The following is a 20,209-nucleotide window of genomic DNA, read 5'->3' on the forward strand; positions in this document are numbered from 1 at the left end:
ATCCTGGGTGGGCGCAGCCACCAAGATGTCATCCATATAATGATAAATATGAGCATCAGGAAACTGCTCGCGAACTCCAGACAGGGCTCGAGCCACATACCATTGGCAAAGGGCCGGTGAGTTTCTCATGCCTTGCGGCAAAACCCTCCATTGATATCTCTGTGCAGGCTCAGCATTATTGATAGCCGGCACTGAGAAAGCAAATTTCAGTCTGTCATCGGGATGCAAAGGAATTGTGAAGAAACAATCCTTCAGATCCGCAATGAGAACGGGCCAATCAGCAGGAAGCATGGTGGGCGATGGCATTCCAACCTGCAATGCCCCCATGCTTTCCATCACGGCATTAACTTTCCGGAGGTCTTGCAATAACCTCCATTTCCCAGACTTCTTCTTGATGCAGAAAACAGGAGTGTTCCAGGGACTGGTTGAAGGCTCCAGATGACCCTAGTCCAACTGTTCCTGCACCAATTCACGGAGGGCGACTAACTTATCTTGAGAGAGGGGCCACTGATTTTCCCAAACGGGTTTGTCCACCAACCAACGTATGGGAGGTGTAGGACAATCTGCACCCTCCAACACAGTGGCCCCCATCAAAAATCCGTCCCCATACGCACCCCCCATGCAGCCAGAACGTCCCTCCCCCAGAGTGTTAACCGGGAGTCTTTCGTGACATACGGCCAGACCATGGCCGTGTCCCCCTCGGGGTTCGTGACGAACACAGGCCTTCGGCTCACATAGCATTGCACAGCTCCTGCCAGCCCCACAACTGACGTCTGCACCGGGTCCAAGGGCCATCCCGAGGGCCAGTCGGCAGATCCGATGATTGTAACATCTGCGCCAGTGTCAAGAAGCCCGCGGAGACTGACTTCTGATGGCGTCTCACCAGGGTTGGACAGGATGCAGAGCCGCTCAGGACGATCCTTGGCTGCCAGAACTGCAGTCCAGTGAACCTGAGGTGGCCCCGTGGATCCAAAGCCGCCAGTTCCCCGCTGCCGACCTTCCGCCCTGCGAATACAAGACTTAAAGGGCACAAGTTGAGCAAGTCTGGTTCCCGCAGGGATAGTAACAGGAGGGGTGAGTGTGGAAACCATGGCATAAATCCGCCCCGTGAAGTCTGAATCAATGATTCCCAGGTGCACAATGATGCCCTGAGCAGTGGCACTAGATCTCCCCACAAGAAGAGCCCTCATGCCTCCACCCACTGGGCCTGAGGCATCCAAAGGAACCCTGTGCACCCTACAAGAGTCCAAGACAACCGTGTCTGCTGTGCAGACATCAAGGCCTGCAGAGCCGGAGGTGCTGGCTACAAGCCGGCTGAGCAGACCTCCATTGGCTCCGGAGTGTGAAGAGAGACTTGTGTCTGAGCGCGTCTCCCCTTCGCGCTCGGCTTCTCGTTTCCCGAGCCTGTCAAAGACTTACCATTGACATGGACCGTCGCCCTGCACACATCCGCCCCATGATTGGCCCTACCACACCGGGCGCAGTAATACAGAGGAGCCGAGGCTCCCTGCGCCTTCTTCTTCTGCTTCTTGCCGGCCTGAGTGGTTCCCCGTTGTTGCTGCCCACCCGGCAGCTTCACCCAAGGTGGCCGCTGCGCAGCAGCCACAGTAGGGGTCTCTCCAACATCGACACCAGCCTCTACACAGGCTCACGCCATCTGTGGCAGTGAAGGATCACCAGGGATCGCACTAATGACCCTCCGACATGCGGCATTACAATTAGTCTTTGCGAGAGTCTTAAGCATCATCTCCCTCGCCATACCATCCTGCACCTGCTGCTCCACAGAAGCAGTCAGCCGATTTGCAAAACGCAGAAAAGACTCGCCATCTCGCTGGACAACAGTTGCAAAGGGCTCCTTGGGGGCGGCCAGTTCTAAGGTCCGCACCAACGCCGCCACGCCGGTCTCCTTACACTGCTCAAGTACAAGAGGGTCAAGGTTAACCTGCCTATTAACATCAGCAAAGACATCCTTACCCAGCAGAACATCTGAACCGGCCACCTGCCTGGGATCTCGCTGACCCAAGGCAGCATTCTGCAGTACCACTTGACAAGCCATCTCAGCCCATACCCCCTCAAAAATGCCATACTCCACTGGCTGAAAAACAACACGGGCTATATTCCGAATGTCATAGGGTACCAGCACACCCCCCACAATGCCTCGAAGAGCCTGCATAACCTCGTTCGATCCAAGGCCATGCTTTTCAGCCGTCTCGTGGAGATCTGTCAAAGCCTTCCAGGGTAACGGCTGATGAGTCTTTTGAGTCCCATCCTGAAGCACAGGAAATGCCTGGTACCCCCCTGGAGGAGCGGCCTCACTTGCCGCTCCCCGTCTTGGAGAGTGCCCCGAGACAGGCTCAGGTACCGGGCTGGAAGACCGCACCACAGCATCTGGCGCCACAGCCACCGTAACACCAGTGGAGTCTGAGGAGGCATCCTCGCCGTCCAGGGGGCCGCCCTCAACCTCATCAACCTTAACCCTCACAGCACCCCAAAAGGCTTTCGGACGCTTCGGCCGCACGGTCATCTGGCAGGAAGGCAAGGTCCACCGGGTAGCCGAAGAAGCCTTAGCAGCCCGGGATCCCTTCCCCTTGGGGGCCACCGGCTTCGTCCCCGCGGCATCACCACCCGAACCAATGGTAAACAGTGCGGGACCTCGATCCGCCCGGGCCGCCGGAGGCGACGGGGGGGGGCTGCCTCCAGCCGCAGGCGCCAGCGATGCCCGAGAACGCGAGGCGGGGCGAGGTGAAGCCGGCGCAGCGCGGCCTGCCTCCCGCTAGGGGGGGGAACGCGGCGCCGGCTGGGGCGTAGCCCGTGGAGACGCAGCACCGTCCCGTTCCGCCCCCAGGGGCCGTCCCGGGCTCGCAGGGGGAGAAACCCATGCCCCGGAGCTGGCAGCCGGCCCAGCGTCTACACAACGCGCCGCACCCGGCCTCACGTCGCACAAATCCGGCGCGGGAGGGACAACGCTCGGCAGCGCCCCCAGCAACATCCCGTCGGGAGCGCGAAAGCCAGGAGCCGGTACCGGCCAGCCCCCCTTTGGAGCAGCGTGCGCAGGCGCTGCCGCAGAGCCCGGGCCTGCCCCATCCCCCACAGCGGGATACGACACAGCCCAGCCACAGCGGGGACAGGGGACCGTCCCTGACATCGCCCCCAGGGGCGGCGGCGCTCCCTGCTCAGGCGGCCCCCCATCGGCCTGTGCCGGGAAAGCACACCAAGGAGGCGATCCCACCCCAGCCCGACACCGCCGGGGTGCCGGACGCGGTGGAGTTACATCCCCCCGTTCCGCGGTGCTTCTGACAGCCCACCGGCCGGAATCCAACCCTGCCCCAGACCGGCGCCGCCGGGGTGCTGGGCGAGACGGGGCCTCATCCACCTGCTCCGCATCACTGGGGGAGAGGGAAAACTCCGCCTCGCTGCCACAGCTGGAATCAGAGTCGCCGCTCTCATCCAGATCAGAGAGAGCGGCCACAGAACTCACAGAAGAGGGCGAGCGACCATGCAAAACACGGGCGCACTGCCGCCAAGCCCTTAGCAGCTGGACCAGCTGGGGCTCATAATCGAGCAGCAGAGCCTCGAGCAGGGAATCGCCTAAAGCATCCCAAGCCGACTTCGAAAACAGGGCCTCAACCACAGGGAAAAAACCCTCATCTCTGCCATACTCACACAATCGCTGGAACTCAGCATTCGAAACATCAATCCCTCTCTGATCCAACACCGCATACCGTATCTCCATCGCCAGGCCCCCTGTAGGAGAGAGCCCAAAAAGAGCCATAGCCACAGGCTAGACAGTACCCTGTAACACACGTGCAAGACACGTAGGGGTTCACCAGATGTTGCCGCTGAAGATGAATAGATCACACGGACACAGGTCGAGGTGTGGTGAGAAGAAGAGAGAGTTTATTTTTCCCTCCAGGATTTATAGGCTCCTGACCACAGCCAGGGATTGGATGGTCAGGATAACACTTTCTCACTGCACTGGCCATGAGAGATGTCCATCACAAGACGCGTAACAGAAAGAATGTACAAATATCTATGTTTACAGTTACTGTCCTGGGAAAGTCTTTAGAAAACTATGTTAGCAAGCTCAGAAGCTGAGTTTTCAGGGCGACAGACCATGACAGGATTAAGACCATGACAGGATAGTGACCATAAGATGACCACAAGATGATGATGAGATGAACAGGACCATGACATGACCATGACACAACCATGACCTTGAGATGACCGTGACCATATGATGACCATGACCATGATATGAACTTGACAGAACCATGACCATTACATATGATGACCATGGCCATGAGATGATGGTAATCAGGAAATGGCCATGACCATGAGATGACCGTGACTGTGACACAACTACAACCATGAAATGACCATGTTATGATTGGCCATGAGTTGACCGTGAGATGACCATGACATGATTGTGACCATGAGATGGCCATGAACATGCAATGACCTTGACTGTGACCATGAAACAGCCATGGTCATGTACCATCATGATGAGATGACCATGAATGTGAGATTACTTTGAGCATGTGATGACTGTGACCAAGAGATGACCATGAGATGACCATGCTCATGAGATCATTGTGAACACGAGATGGCCATGAGGTGACCATGATGTGATTGTGACCATGAGATGACCATGACAATGAGATGACTGAGAGGATGAGATGATGACTATCAGGAAACGACCATGCGATGGACGTGAGATCATGAGATAACCGTGATCACGACCCAACCACCACTGAGAGATGACCATGATAAGATGGTGGCAAATGAGTTGATCATGAGATGATCATAAAATGACCATAACCGTGCAATGACCATGACCGTTACCATGACACAACCATGGCCATGGAATGATCATGATCATGGGATGACCATTACAATGAGATGACCATGACTATGAGGTGACCATGAGCATGAGATGATTGTGACCAAGAGATGACCATGAGATGACCACAACACACCATGGCCATGTGTGACCATGATCATGAGGTGACTGGGACATGACCATTACAGTGAGATGACTGTGACCATGAGATGATCATGAGATGATCATGAGATTATCATGACCATGACACACCCATGATCATAAGATGACCATTACAGTGAGATGACCATGAATGTGACCATGACACGACCATGACCATGGGGTGACTATGAGCATGTGATGACTGTGACCGAGACATGACCACAACACAACCATGGCCATGTGGTGATCAAGGCCATGAGATGACCATGACTGTGACCATAATACAACCACAACCATGAAATGATCGAGATCATGACATGATTCTGACTATGAGTTGACCAAGAGATAACCATGCCCATGACACAAGCACAGCTGTGAGGTGACCATGATATGATTGTGGCCATAAGTTGACCATGAAGTAATAATGAGATGACCATGACCAGGACATGACCATGACATGACCATGAGCATGTGGTGATTGTGACCAAGTGATGACCACACCACACCATGGCCATGTGGTGATCAAGACCATGAGATGGTCATTACAATGAGATGACCAAAACCATGAAATAAGCATGACTGTGACACAGCCATGACTGTAAGATGACCATGTGTGGAGGCCAGGGAACTGGCCAGTTCAGAAATCTTGGCTCTCCCCTGGAGAGCTTCTTCCTAGGCAAGACACTTTTATATCATGCAGAGAAAAAGTGTCACTCCCAGAGGCCTTTGAGTTGAACATGTTAATTTGTTACACCCCATTGGTTTCCCTCCCTATCAGTCCACCCCGATACATGTATCCAAGTTTCCCCTGCCCCTCTCCTCCTCTATAAATACCCTGGTTTTTCCCCAGTTCAGGCAGCTGCTGTCACTGGCTCCCTTCACTGAGGGCCCTGCTATAATAAAGGCTACTTCTCAGTGGAATGCCATACAGCTCTCTAGTCTCTCTCTCCGTGTTGCCTGCATGCTGCTGCTGAGCTGAGATCACTCGCCGGGAAGAGGACGTGCCTGTGCCCCTGGACAGTCCTTTTCAGGATGGCTTCTTCAGGGTAGTCGCGGCACCCCTGTCATCGACACTGCCGCGGCAACCATGATATGATTGTGGCCATGAGATGACCATGACATGCCCATGAAATGACCATAAGATGACCATGACACACCTGTGGTATGAGGTGATTTGGATTAAGAGATGACCATGAGGTGACAACAATATGACCGTGGCTATGAAATGATTGTGACCATGGAGTGACTATGACAATGAGATGATGGTGATAAGGAGATGACCATGACCATGAGGCAACCATGAGATGACTATGACGGCGAGTTGACCATGAGCATGAGATGATGGTGATGAGGAAATGACCATGACTGTAATGATGACACAACTACGACTGTGAGATAACCACGACCATGAGGCAACCATGAGATGACTATGACGGCGAGTTGACCATGAGCATGAGATGATGGTGATGAGGAAATGACCATGACTGTAATGATGACACAACTACGACTGTGAGATAACCACGAACATGAGATATTGAGACCAAGAGATGACCATGAGATGACCATGACCATGACCATGACCATGAGAGGACCGTGACCATGTGATGACCATGTTTCCTAGTTTAGGGCAAATCTGGGAGAGAACCTTAAATGGGGTTCCCCCAGGAAAGCAAAATTCAAACTACTCCTCCACTCCAGAAAAAAAAAATTCTTTCAAGAAAAGTGGAAAAAACTGTTTATGTAAAAGAAATTGAATAATATTAAACAATAAAACCTCTCACTACTCGATGAAATGGTAAATCTAGGAAGAAAAGTCCTTTTCATGTGGTGTAGTTCGGCCTGCTCAGGTTCTTATCAGTCCCTCCAGCAGCAAAAAAAAGGACCAAAAGCAGAAAGGGGCATCCCAACCTGTTTCTTCCATGCAGGAATAGTGTCACAGTGACTGTGAGCTGATGAAGACGGAGATGGGATTTAATCCAAAGCAGATTGTGCAGTGGGTGCTCACCTGTGATATGTATCCCTCACAGTACCTATTTATTGGAACACTAGGAAGATTATGAGCCTGGGCAAGATATTAACCCTTTCAATACAGAGATGAGACCTACAAACCTTGTTCATCTCTCCAGGGACAGAGAAGGACAGAGTAACAACACACAAAAAAACCCCATAAAAACATCAAAGTCAGTAAAAAAAAAGTTAAACCTTAAATAGAAAAGAAATGAAAAAATGGCAATTGAAATGAAAATATTCTTTTAGTAAAGCCATAGAAATAAACAATGATATATGAAAGTATCTCCTTTAATTAATGAAAAAAGAATAAAAAAATATTCAAACTGTAAATCTAAATGAAAGCATCCATAAATGAAACCGAACAAATGTTAAAGTAACTGTAATCCCATAAAAAGTTTGAACAGAAAAATAAATAAAAACAATAAAATGCCCTTTGCCCCCAAAGAGAGAAGAAAAAACCTTCTGTTTCCAAAGATGATCACAAAAACAGATGAAGAAAACCTTTGCCTTCAACCAACTCATCCTTAAAATAACACCCCATGAATTCATAACCCATAGAAACACCTCTCAGAGGGCTGTAAAAATGAGAAAAATGTCATGATAGCAAAATTTCTTCCCAGGCGGCTGTGATTTGTAAAAATAAAAAAACACAAAAAATCTGTTCCTTGTAAAAAAGTCTCCATGACATAAAAAAATCTAATAAAAACTATTGTAAAATGAATACTGTTGTAGCATCCCAAGTTCTATCTCTACATTGTCAGTTAAAACAAAAAAAAAGGTAATCAGGGGGAGGAAAGGTGTTCTGAAAGTTCAATTCTGGTTTCTTTTTCTTGTAGTCCTGTTAATAAAGTTTCTTTATTCCTGTTTTGCCTCTCTCCTAATAATTTCTGTCACAGCAAGAAATGAGTAAGTGCCCTGGAGATTTCAGCCAGTACTAAACCCACCACATTATTTAGTGCTGTAGCCAAAAAACTCAAATTAGTAAATCTAAGCCATCACTGCACCAGGCTGAAGCTGAGGATCCCCAGCCAAGCTCAGAGGGAGGAGAACACAGCATTTGTGGGATCCTTTCCAGTCTGACTTGCTTTAGCTGCACCCTGGGGGAGGAGAGAGCAGGAGAAGGGTTGGCTGAGTCCTCTCCCCTCTGCCTTGCCCTTCTCTGCTGGATCCTCAGTTCATCCCACACCCACCCCAAGACTCCATCCCCATCCTACTGGTGCTGACGAGATTAAAGGAGATAAAGAGGAGATTAAAAAGATAGACAGGAGAGAAAAAGAGAAGTTTAAATGCAGTTTAAATATGAAAGAAATGCATATGTTAGTGACTGCTGAGAGTTCAAAGGGAGCTGAAGGGTTTGGGAGGGGACAGGAGCCCGTGAAGGGCTCAGGAGCTGCTGCTGCTGCCGGGAGGGAGGAAATGCACCAATGGCTCCCAGCAGAGTCTGTGCTTTGAGGCTCTTTCCCAAACAGCTGCAGGAGGGAAAGCAGCTGAGCTTGGAGGAAGAGTTTTCTGCTGAGGTTTCCTGTTTGGAGCTGTCACAAGCTTGAGCTGCTCAAGGGAAAGGCGGCTCTGCTTCCAGCAGGGCCCAACTGCACGGGAGCACAACTTGGTTCCCTGGCCCTGAGCCAACGGGCAGCAGCAGCTTCTGTTCCCTCCTGGCTCTTGTGTCATTTCCAGCAGCACAAGACACACCAAGAAAAGCTCCTCCAGAACATGCCATGATCAACACAACCTGATTTCATTGCATGAAGGAGCTCTGACTGTCCCACGGGCTCAGGTTTGTTTGTCAGTCAACAGAGCAGGGAAAAGCACAGACACATTCCCTGCACAGGGAATTCACAGGAGGAAAGTGCAGCGCTGGAGGATGTGCTTGGATACAACGTTCCCACGGCAGTTTTGGGGATAAAATCGTCAGCAGAGAGAAAAGAAAAAGTCCTACCAAGGGTGGGCTGGGGAGGGCTGGTGCTTCCCGGGAGGCTTCCGAAGCTCAAGAGAACAAAGCCCAGACCTTGTCCAAGCTCCGAGCTGGGTCTGAGCCAGAAACCAGGGGGTGGCAGAGCCATTGCTGCTGAAGGGCTTCAGATTGCCAAAGCTAAAGTGTCCAGTATCAAGGAACAACTTGAGGTTATGGAAGTCCCAGTGCCCATGTTCCATCCCCTCATTTCAAGCTGAAAGCAGAGCTCCACTTGTGACACTGCTTTTTAATAATGAATGTCAATCTTCTACAGAATTCCCTTAGAAAGACCCCATGAAGGTTCACACTGTGAGAGCTCACTCGAGGCAGCCCCAACTCCTGCCCTGGTTCAGTCCCTGTCAAGCCCACTGTGCTTTCCAGCTGCTTTGCTCCAGCTCCCCCCAAATCACCATGAATTCCACTGAACTGAAACAAATCCAAGTCCTCGTGGGTCGGGACAAGGGCAGGGAGAGGTCACTCAGAGATCACCATCACGGGCACAACAGCCCGACATGGGGAAATGAACTGAACTTAGGACTGAGCAAATCAGACCAGGAGAATGAGGATTAAAATCAATCTTGAGAAACACCTCCTGCCGCTCCTGAACTTTTCTGTCCGGGCCGCTGCTCTCGGGGCACGGAGAGGGGCCCGGCCGTGTCCCTCCAAACCTCCCTGGGAATCAGCCCAGAGCCCTCAGCCTTCCTTCTGCCCATCCCCGGGGCCCCTTGTCCCTCCCAATGGCTCCCGTGGCTCTCCCAGTCCATCCCAGTACCACCACAGTCCCTCCCAGTGCCCCCAGTCCCTCCCAGTGCCACCAGTCCCTCCCAGTGCCACCCCAGTCCCTCTCAATGCCACACACTTCTCTCCAGTCTCTCCCAGTGCCCCCAGTGTGTCCATCTCGCTGGTGCCCTCGAGCTCCCAGCCCGGCCCCGGCTGCCTGCTCTGCTCCCTGATGGATTTCTCCCCTGCCCACATCCAGCTGAGCTGCTCCCAGGGCCAGCAGCAGCTCTCGGGCCACGTGCTGGCCACTGCCGTGCTCCCCAGCGGGGACTGGAGCCAGCAGCTCCTGGTGCTGCTGGAAACCGCCCCCGGCAATGCGGGCTCAGCTCCAGCTGCCAGGTGGAGCACGTCAGCCTGGAGCACCCCCTGAGCCGGCACTGGGGCACGGCCCGGCCCCCACAGCGCCGGGGGCAGCGGGGGAGGCACTGGGGGGGCCCAGAGGGGGATTGGGGTGTGCTGGGAGGAACTGGGAGGGAGTTTGAGATAGACTGGTTTAAACTGGGGAAGGGATTGAGGTGCTTAGGATGGCTGGGAAGGGGTTTGAAGGATGTTGGGGAGGGTGTTGGGGTTCTGGGGTTCCTGATGGACACTGGGAGGGAGTTTGGGGGCCCTGGGTGTCACTGGGAGGGATTTGAGTGAGTCTGGAGGGGCTGGAAGGAGATTGGGGATTGGAAATCAGGGATTAGAATGAGGTTGGTTGCACTGGGAAAAGACTGGGAGGAGTCTTGATGAGTCCTGGTGGGGCTGGGAAGGGACTGGGAGAGGGTTTGGGGGTTCAGGGGCAGTGGGGAGGAATTGGGAGCAGGCTGTGGGATCCTGAGAGGAACAGAAGGGGCTTTGGTGGGTCCTGGGGAGGCTGGGAAGAGACTGGCAGTGATTTACCAAAATAGCAATATTGATCCAGTATCAACATCAATTTGTTAATGGACAAAAAACCTCTCCAACAGTTTAAAGTTACAAAGTGGATGTTTAATCACAGCACTGGGCAAGTGCAGGAGTCATCCCCTTCATACACACTGCAAGCTGAAAAAAGATTCCAGTGTGTATTTATTTACAGAAGTCTTGAATATTCAAAATACTAATACATATTCACAATGCTAACACCTCTCATTCCCCACCTTGGATTAAAAAGCACGGTAATGAGATTAAAAAGTCATTATGCCTGCGTGGTTGGCTCCCTAATTTGAGGAGGGGGTCGTTTTAGTGAGGAGGGGTCATCAAGAGATGAAGGAAAACCGCTCTTCCTCACTCTCACCTTTCTACCTTTACAATGGTTGACATTACAAATGACATTTGGTACAACTCCAGTTTCCTCCCTTGTGACTTTAAAATGGGTTTCCAGATGTAAAGTCTGTGATCTTCCTGAAGGCATTCATCAGTTTCTCTTTTCTCGTTATAAGCACAGCTGAACAAACATACAATGACAAGTAATTTTTTACCTAAGACCGAGATTGATTATCTCAAATTCTGCTTCTAACTTAATCATTGACTCTAACTAGTTCCAGCAAGTCCTGTCTCCAGCTAAGATCTCTAATTTTTCTCTAATTCATCATATTTTAAAATCAGTGACTCCAAAGAAGATTTCAGAGGGTCCTGGGTGAGCTGGGGGAGACTGGGAGGGTCCCTGGAGGGGCTTGGGGCATCTGTGAGAGGTTTTGGGGGGGATCCTGACCCCTGCAGACCTCCCAGACATGCCATCGGACGACACCCGCAGCAAGATGCTGACGGGGATCGGGGGCTCCTTGTTGGGCTTCGTCTTCCTGGCACTGGGGTTTGGCTTCTGCCTCTGCAAGAAGGTGAGGAGGGGTCCCAGGGCTCATGTCTCCCTCCCCTGGAGTGTGTGTGCTTCCCCCAGTCTGGTGTCACGCCCTTTTCTCTGCCCACAAAGCTCCTGAGGCAGCGGCAAAAGGTTCTCTAGGATTCAAAGTCAACAAATCCACTCCCCCCAAGGAATTCCCATTGTTGGTCTGTGTCCCAATGCATGTTCCTCCCCTGTGCTCATCCAGGTGCTCACAGAGAGCCAGGAGGATGTGGAGCCTCCCAGCCAGGTGTCTTCCCAACATGGATCACCAGGACCACGGATCACCAGGGCTCTGCCCAACGGGGGTCACTGGGGATCATCCAACGCCGATCCTCCCATGGGGGATGGAGCTGGAGCAGCGCACGAAGCTCTTCCCGCACTCGGGGCACTCGCAGGGCTTCCCTTACTGGTGCCTCCGTTGGTGCTGGGTCAAGTTACAGCTCTGTGAGAAGCTCTTCCCACACTGGGGACACTCGTAGGGCCTCTCCCCAGTGTGAATGCGCCGGTGGACAGTGAGGTTCGAGTTTTGCTTGAAGCCCTTCCCACAGTCGGGGCAGCGGAAGGGCCTCTCGTCTGTGTGAATCCGCTCATGTTTGATGAGAGTGGAGGTGGTCTGAAACCTCTTCCCACACTCAGGACACTCATAGGGCCTCTCCCCAGTGTGGATGAGCTGGTGATATCTAAGGCTGGAGCTCCGCCCGAAGCTTTTCCCACATTCCAAGCAGGTGTAGGGCTTTTCCCCACTGTGGATCCTCTGGTGCTGGATCAGGCTGGAGCTGTTCCTGAAGCTCTTCCCACATTCCCTGCATTCATAGGGCTTTTCCCCAGTGTGAACCCTCTGGTGATATATCAGGCTGGAACTCATGCTAAAGCTCATCCCACATTCCCCACACTCATTGGGCCGTTCCCCAGTGTGGATCCTCTGGTGATACCTCAGGTTGGACCTCTGGCTGAAGCTCTTTCCACATTCCCCACACTCGTAGGGTCTTTCCCCAGTGTGGATCCTCTGGTGCCGGATCAGATAGGAGCTCCGTCTGAAGCTCATCCCACATTCCCCACACTTGTAGGGCTTTTCCCCAGTGTGGATACTCTGGTGCTGGAGCAGGCCAGAGCTGTGGCTGAAATCCTTCCCACATTCCAAACACTTGTGGGGCTTCTCCACACCATGAGGCTTCTCCCCCAGCTCTGAGCTCCGGCTGGATCTCTGGTCGCCTTCCCAGGAGAGGGGGAGTCCTTTCTCCTCACAGCTCCCTGGGCTGGGTTTGCAGCCCCTCATTGTGTGGCATCTCCAGGGCTTTTCCTTCTCCCCCATCTGGCCTCGGTTTGGGAACGAAAAATCCTGGTTTGGGGGGAAAAAACAAGAGGAGACCGCCTTGGACTGGGGGTTCCTCCTTGCCCAAGTTCATCTCAGGAAGTCATTGGGCAACTTGTATCTGTAAGAACCTCAAAAAAAAACAACATTCAGCCCAAACATCCTGCAAACATCACAGCACAGATCAAAAACTCCCCAAACATCAAGATTCAGCCAAAACCTCCTCCAAAAGAGAAAGATTCAGCCCCTGCAAAAAACCAAAGCACCAACATTTAGCCAAAAAAAGCACAGAAACACCAAGATTCAGCCCAGTGAAAATCGTGGATCCCCCTCCCCGGTCATCTGCTGCATGTGGAGGTGCAACACTCCTGCAGCTGGCAGAGCTCCAGATACAGGGAGGGCTGGAACCTTGTACGGCTTCCTCTTCCTGTGTCCCTACTCTTCCTCACACTCCTCTTCCTCCTTCTCCTGCACAATCCCACCTTCTGCTCCTACAGGCATTGTTTGACCATTTTGTTCTTCAGCCCTGCTTCTCCTTCCCTTCTCCTCCTGCCCCCAGGCCCAGCACCCACTGCCGCCTCCCTCTTCCCCCCCAGTCCCACAGCATCCCACCGCAGGGGCACGGATGGAGCTGGGCCAGCTCGGCCTGGGGCAGCGCTGGGCTCTCGGCCGCTTCCGCCCGCACTCGCTCCCCACTGCAGCCGCTCCCGCCACCACAGCGCGGGGGGGCCCGGCCTTGGCGCTCCCCCCTCCCACCTCCCCAAATTCCCCTCAAGGGGGGCGCCAAGGCCCGGGGGAGGGCACAGGTGGGATCCAGGTGGGACCATTGAGGGGAGAAAATGGAATGTTAGAGGGGCATCCTGGACAAAGGGATGATGACCCCAAAATATCTCTCAAGGGTCCATTGGGAGCATGTGGAGGTCATTTGCACATTCTCCCAGAGGGAATTAAGGACATGGACACCCGGGGGGCAAGAAGGGAAGTCCAGAAGGGATTTAGACAACCGGGGATGGATGGTGTTAGTGTGCTGGGAAGGGATTGGCTGAAAGGGAGTGTGCAGGAATGTGCTTAAGGCAAGAAGCAACAGGAGCAAGTTATGGGGTAAGAAAAGGGATGATAGAAAAGAGGGGGTAGAGAAAAATACAAAGGATTGGGATGTTTTTCAGAAGGGTCTTATCCTCCAAATTTGCCAGCTGTGATGCGTTGGCATTTAAGAAAAAAAGTCGGAAACATCCACGAATACGATGGCTCTGAGAGAGGCTGCTGGGAGTTTCTTCTCTGCCTGAGACCTGGCCAATAGCTGGCCAGTTCTGAGAATTGATAGTATGTTTGAACAATGAAAAGTGAGATTACCTTTGTGAATACCACCTTTTAACCCTAAAGCCAGGAGCTTTTGGGTCTTTTGTGTTTCTGGCTTTAAAACATAACAGAGCTCTGGTGCAGCCGGGCCCCTCCCTCCCCGCTTTCCCCACAGCCTGTACGGCCTCGGGGTGGGGGCGTGGGGCCAGAGCCCAGCAGCTCCCGGGAAGGGGATGGAGACTGGCAGGAGCCCTTTCCCAGAGTGGCTGAGCCCCTCGGGAAGCCCGCTGAGCCCTGAACAGCAGCACTGCCGGGCCAGGCCGGTCCCTGGCTCAGCTGAAATTTCTGCTGCCGCTGGATTTCACCAGAAACTGCCGAGTACGGGCAGGGGAAGCCATCGGCCTGCAGCGTGCTGAGATGCTGGCCACCCTCCCCCAGCACAGCCACTGAAAAATCACCCATCAAAAACAGCCCCAGCCTCTGCCCCTGATCATCCACAAAACTTGGACCAGATTTAAACCCTTTCACTACCCAGATGAGACCTGCAGATTTAATCCTTTTCCAGAGAGAGGAAAGGGAGAGTGATCATCATGTAAAGAGACAACATAAACCATCCAAGTCAGTGAAGGAAGGAATCAAGCCTCAGATGGAAGGAGATTGAGGACATGCTTTAATAAGCTAAAATACTCTTTTGGTAAGGCCATGGATATGAACAGTGTTTCTGAATAACTCCTTTAATTCATGAAAAGAGTATAAGGTGGAATGAACTATTCAAACCATGAACTCTGAGCAAAGGTATCCACTGATGAGCTAAGCAGATGGTAGAGTAGCTGTGATCCCATGAGATGCTGGAACAGAGAATGAAAAGTGAGAGTTGATGGAGATACTTGGGCACCCAGGAAGAAAAGAGAAAACCTCTGTTCCCAGAGATGATCACAGAGACAGATGAAGAGAACCTTTGCCTTTGAATAACTCATCCTTAAAATAATACTCCTTGAGTTCATGGCCCATGAACGCACCTCTGAGTGGTGTGAAATGGGAGGAAGGAATGATGGCAGAGTTTTTTCTGGGCAGTGGCCAATCATGAGAAATGAAAAGCCACAAGAAACAGTTTTTCTTCTGGAAAACTCTCCATGGAATGACAAGAGAGAACTCTCTCTACAAAGACTGATGAAATGACCATTGTACAGCTGGGACTGCTTTAAACACCAGATTTTGTCTCTATGTTGTCTGCTGGGCAAGGAAAAAGGTGGGATGGGAAGAAAACGTGTCTGGAGGTTTTATTCGGGTTTCTTATTTTTGTAGCTCTAGGAATAAAATTTCTTTATTCCTTTTAAATTTTAAGCCTGATTTGCCCTTCTCCTAATCCATAACTCACAGCAAGAAATGAATAAGTATTCTGGTGATTTTTAGCTACTGCTAAAACCACCAAACCAGCTGATCCAGATCCTCTGTACCTCCAGATTCCAGGAAGAGCAAAACGAGGAGGTCAGGATTTCAGGGGGTTTCTCTGAGCTGGGAGCGGCAGGAGCGGGCGCAGAGCTGCGACACCGGGAGCACGGGCTGGGGGCCTGTGGGGAGCTGTGGGGCCAGGCCGGGGCTGTGGGGCAGCCAGGGCTCAGTGCCGGGCGCTGCCTGACCCCAGCACCCCCCGGGCAGGGCCGGCAGTGGCCCCCGGCCCCCAGGAGGCTGCGGGACGCCCCGGCCGCTGCCCGGCCCCGTGGAGCTGCCGGCCCTGCCCGCCGGGGGGGCCGCCTTTGGACACTGCGGCAGGACAGGGACCGGCTCTGGGATACGGGCTGGGGAGGGGAGCCTCAGCACAGCCAGCACCAGGAAGGAACAGCTCAGAAATGGGGATTAGACCTGCAAGGATCCAGATCATCTTTTAAGCATTTTGTGCTGGGTCCCTGGAGAAAGGAAGGATTTTGCAGAAAGCTCAGCAGCTGCCACAGGATGAGCACCCACAGGCACTGAGGGGGGCTGCAGCAGGGCCACAAGAAGCCCCTGCAGCACTTGCTCACAAAGGCTCAGCAGCTGAATGCAGCAAGGGATGAGCAAAAGGCCAAGCTGAAGGCAAAGGCCATGGCACAGTTCCTACAGCCCCTGAGGGATCAAGCCCAGGGCCCAAGGGGGCCCCAGCACCCAGGGGACACCCTCGGCCACAAGCACCTGGCACAGGCATTGCCCTCCTGGCCAGGGGACAGCCCACCCAAACAGCCCCTGGCAAGGAATCAGCCTTCCAGCTGCAGGGCACAAGGACACTGCAAGCACAGACAGGAGCACCCTCAGCACGAGCAAGTCCAGCCCTTGATGGACACGGATTCTTAGCGCTCTCACAGCTCCCATTACACCAGGGACCCACCACACTGCAGCCCTTGGGAACATTCAGGGTGGCTCTGGATCCAGAGGAGACCTTTCCTGATGGACACAGGGGCCTCTTCATCCACTCAGAATCTTCTAACTAAAAATGCTAGGGAATATTTTAATTATTAAGGCACTAAGTGGGAATGATGAGCGAGTGTGTTTTGTTCAGCCACTATTAGCAGATGTGGGGGATTGCCTTGAAATGCGGGAATTTTTATTTGCTCACAATTTTGATTGTAACTTACTGGGAAGGGATTTGATGGCAAAATGGGGAATGCAAATTAATGCTGCAAAAGGTGAAACAGTGGCTGGTTCTGCTGTACCTCTGTGTCAAATGTCTGGCAGAGCTTAGGCTGAAGGGAGCCCACAGGTGTGGGCAGCCCCAGGGAAATTGGCAAAATTAGATATGGAGCCTCTCCAAATTTCCCTGAAGCAACCAGGACAGGAGCTGTCTAAAAGCAATCCCCTGTTCCAAGGGAGGGAAGGAAGGGCTCACAGCCTGTCTGGGAGTCCTGCTCAAGGCACGGCTTGGGGAGCCAGGGATGGCTCCCTAGAATGCTCCTATCCTGCCAAACAAGAAATCCAATGGAATCCACAGAATGCTGCAGGACCCAAGAATAAGAAATGAAATGATGAAACTGAGGCACCCCACAGGCTCAGATCCTTACACCATCCTGAACCAGGGGTTCTCCTCACACTGCTGCCATTCACAACTTGATGCAAAAGATGCTTTCTGGGGATCTGCCCACTCACAGAGGATGCAAACAGAATTCTGCCTTGGGCTGGCAACAAGAGGTAGAAGGGAAAATGCTCAAGACATGGACGGTCCTTCTGCAGGGATGCACGGAAGCACCGGCCTGACTGGGGCAAGCCTTGCAGGAAATATCAAAGGAATTGACCTCACCTCCAGGGACTGGCTTAATGCAGGATGTAGATGACTTGATCCAGTCAGGAGGACAAGGAGAAGAGGTAGAGGAAGCCTCTGTGAAATGGCTTCATTTTCAGGCTAAAAAGCACCTTTGAGTGCCTGGAAAAAAAGTGCAAATATTGGAGAAAATGGTTAAATATTTGAGACCTATTTTGACTGAAGCTTTGTCTTGTACTGACCCTGACAGGGTTCAGGGAATCTCAGAAATAATGTTACCCAGGACTAAAAAGGAGCTGCAGCAATTCTTACAATTAACAGGGGATTGCAGGAGCTGGATTGAGGATTCTTTGTTCTAGCCTGAGCATTGTGTGACTTCTTTACCCCCAGATAGTCTCAATGTTATGGAGTGGATATGAGAAAGAAAACAAAACTTAACAAAATGAAAAAAATTATTGATGCCCCAGCCATGGCTCTTCCAGACTCAGAAATCTGAATTGGAAGGGAATATTAAACAGGCCACCCCTGAGACTGCACTGAAGGCAACGCAGCAGCAGCCAGGGCTCTTCAGCGGGGGAAGCCCCTGGGCCTGCCCACAGATCCTCTGCTCAAATCCTCGGCCTGGCCACCCTCCTTTGCCATCTCCAGCCACTGCGGGACAATCCTTGCTCTCACTCTTGCAGCTTCAGCCCTTTCTGTGCCTGCCCTCGCCACAGCTGCTGGGGAAGGCACCGGGACAATTCCACTCTGCCTCTCAATTACACTCACACTCTGCCCTGCCTGGGATTAGCTGCTGGCAAAATAGACCAACTTTAAAATCGATTCAAATCTTATTTCTCTAAATGGACTTGGTTTGCCTTTGCCTTGGGGAAAGGAATTTTAATGTTTCTTTTCCACCACTCAGCACAGATGAAATTAACATCTCAACAGACTGGGAATAGCCCAAAAGATTCTCCCCAAGATAACGACCATCAACAAAACATCAACACTCAGCAGCAAACATCAACCAACATCTACCCCAGACACTGCCCCAGGCACAGCTGGAGACACCTGGTCTGGAAAAGGCTGAGCAGGAAATCCAGGAGTGCCCACCTAATTCACATCACAGGCACAGAAATCCCGGTGCAACAGGAAACCAAATCCTAACAACTCCACACCTTCAAACCAATGAATTTCTATGGGTTCTGACTGTATAAATTTAGGAAAAATCTAGTCAAACTCATGTGTCATGGAATGATTTTCTCTGCACACCCAGCCAAAGTGAGGAATTAATGATTTCTGTTGCACATCCTGGCCAGAATCAAGTCATGTCTTGATTTTCTATCGTTGGAGAGTTTTTGTTCATCGCGCAGTTTTGGTGACAAGACTACACCATTATTATGCTCTTTCTTAATATTCCTACTTCTATACTGTTAGTTAGACTGGTAGTGCTGGCCCAGGGGTGTGAGAATCAGTATTTAGACTTAGGGCAAGAAGTAGAAAATCTTTATTCCTTTGGATTTTTTTGGGAATGTGTGTGCATGCCTGTTATGATGGCAAAATTTTGGTGTGCATTTTTGAATGTTCACCTTTATGCCTCATTTTAAAAAACTAAGAGGTTTAAAGGTGACCCCTTAACTTGTAAAAAGATAATATAGTATTTTTTTCTTCAAAAATGTCACTTTTGGAGTGGCCACATGTGAGCCATCCCATGGCCTCCCGGGAAGAGAAGTTTCATTCCTGGCAGCCAGGAGAGGAGCTTTAGAAATGCAAATTAACACTGATGGCTCAAAGCCTGCACAATGGCCCAGGGGCTTCCTGCCCACAGGAGGAATTGGGCTGATTCCCTCTGCCCCTCAGCCCAAGCTCTGCCTGCTTGCACAGATGGAATTTGCACAGCTAAAGGCAGAGCCCACAGTGAGGATATGTGACTCTGCAACAGAAAGTGGTTAAGCTGCAAAGAAAATAAGAAAATGGAGAATGTTGTGAAAACTTCACTAAAACAAGATGGGGGGGAATCATCCCTGTCCCCACTCCAACCTGTGCTGTCACTGTCTATGTTATATAGGGTGTATCAGACCACTGGGGTTTATTTGCTACCACAAGGTCAGAGAAATCAGTTGGGAATCCAAGTATGTGATGATTTAATGAGAGAAAAGCTGACAATTGATACAGCCCTGCCTGAAGGGAGCGCCCAGAAATGGGGAAAAGATGAACAACCACCAGAACAAATCCTGCAACACCATGGACCAGACCCTGGGAACCCTGATGAATTCATATCAGGTACCAGAGAACCCATTTATCATGTCAATGGCATAATTAGATTACAGGATGTCATTGAAATAATAACCAACCAGACAGCTCCAGCTCCTGACCTTCCCCCCAACCAATCCACTCAGATGAGGAACACAACATTTCACCACAGGATGAGATCAGATTACCTTTTAGCAGAAAAAGGAGAGGTTTGGGGAAAGTTAAATGATTGAATCTACTTTTGGCAAGCACATCACAAAGGAAAAAGTGCAGAAGAAGATGAAGAAGGATATAAGAACACAGCTTGTAGTGGACACGGTTTTGTGGTTCCCTCACAGACCATGGGTTAAACGAATGCTGTTTCTCCTCTCATGTGCTACAGCAACTCTCATCTTTTTACCATGCACCACACCTTGCTGAGTGCAGCTCATTCAGCAGCTGAGCAAGGGGATGCAGGTGGCAGCCAGGCCTCCTGAGCCACAAACGGCTACAAAAGGACAGAGAATGAGGGCACAGAGCAATCCCAAAACCAAAGAACACCCAGGAAGAAAACACAGAGGCAATGAGTGACTCTGCTTGGAGATGGGGCCAAGGATCTGTACATAAGCAAA

General features: G+C 51.6%; 3 protein-coding genes across 3 annotated transcripts in view; 1 reads left to right on the top strand and 2 right to left on the bottom strand.

Annotated features, from left to right (window-relative positions):
- LOC131588612 (zinc finger protein 239-like) overlaps positions 1-20,209 on the bottom strand; it is a 102,369-nt gene that overhangs the window by 13,069 nt on the left and 69,091 nt on the right. The window lies entirely within an intron of this gene.
- On the top strand, positions 4,700-11,633 carry LOC131588466 (class II histocompatibility antigen, B-L beta chain-like). Its single transcript, XM_058857337.1, is given in 4 exon segments — positions 4,700-4,710; positions 9,825-10,035; positions 10,038-10,107; positions 11,415-11,633. Coding segments are annotated over 4 exon segments (498 nt in total). The 3' UTR covers positions 11,621-11,633.
- Positions 11,930-15,721, bottom strand: LOC131588567 (zinc finger protein 239-like). Its single transcript, XM_058857515.1, has one exon. The coding sequence runs from the start codon at positions 12,836-12,838 to the stop codon at positions 11,930-11,932; it is 909 nt and encodes a 302-aa protein (XP_058713498.1). The 5' UTR covers positions 12,839-15,721.

The sequence above is a fragment of the Poecile atricapillus genome, chromosome 26 (genome assembly GCF_030490865.1).
Source record: "Poecile atricapillus isolate bPoeAtr1 chromosome 26, bPoeAtr1.hap1, whole genome shotgun sequence".
NCBI lineage: Eukaryota > Metazoa > Chordata > Aves > Passeriformes > Paridae > Poecile > Poecile atricapillus.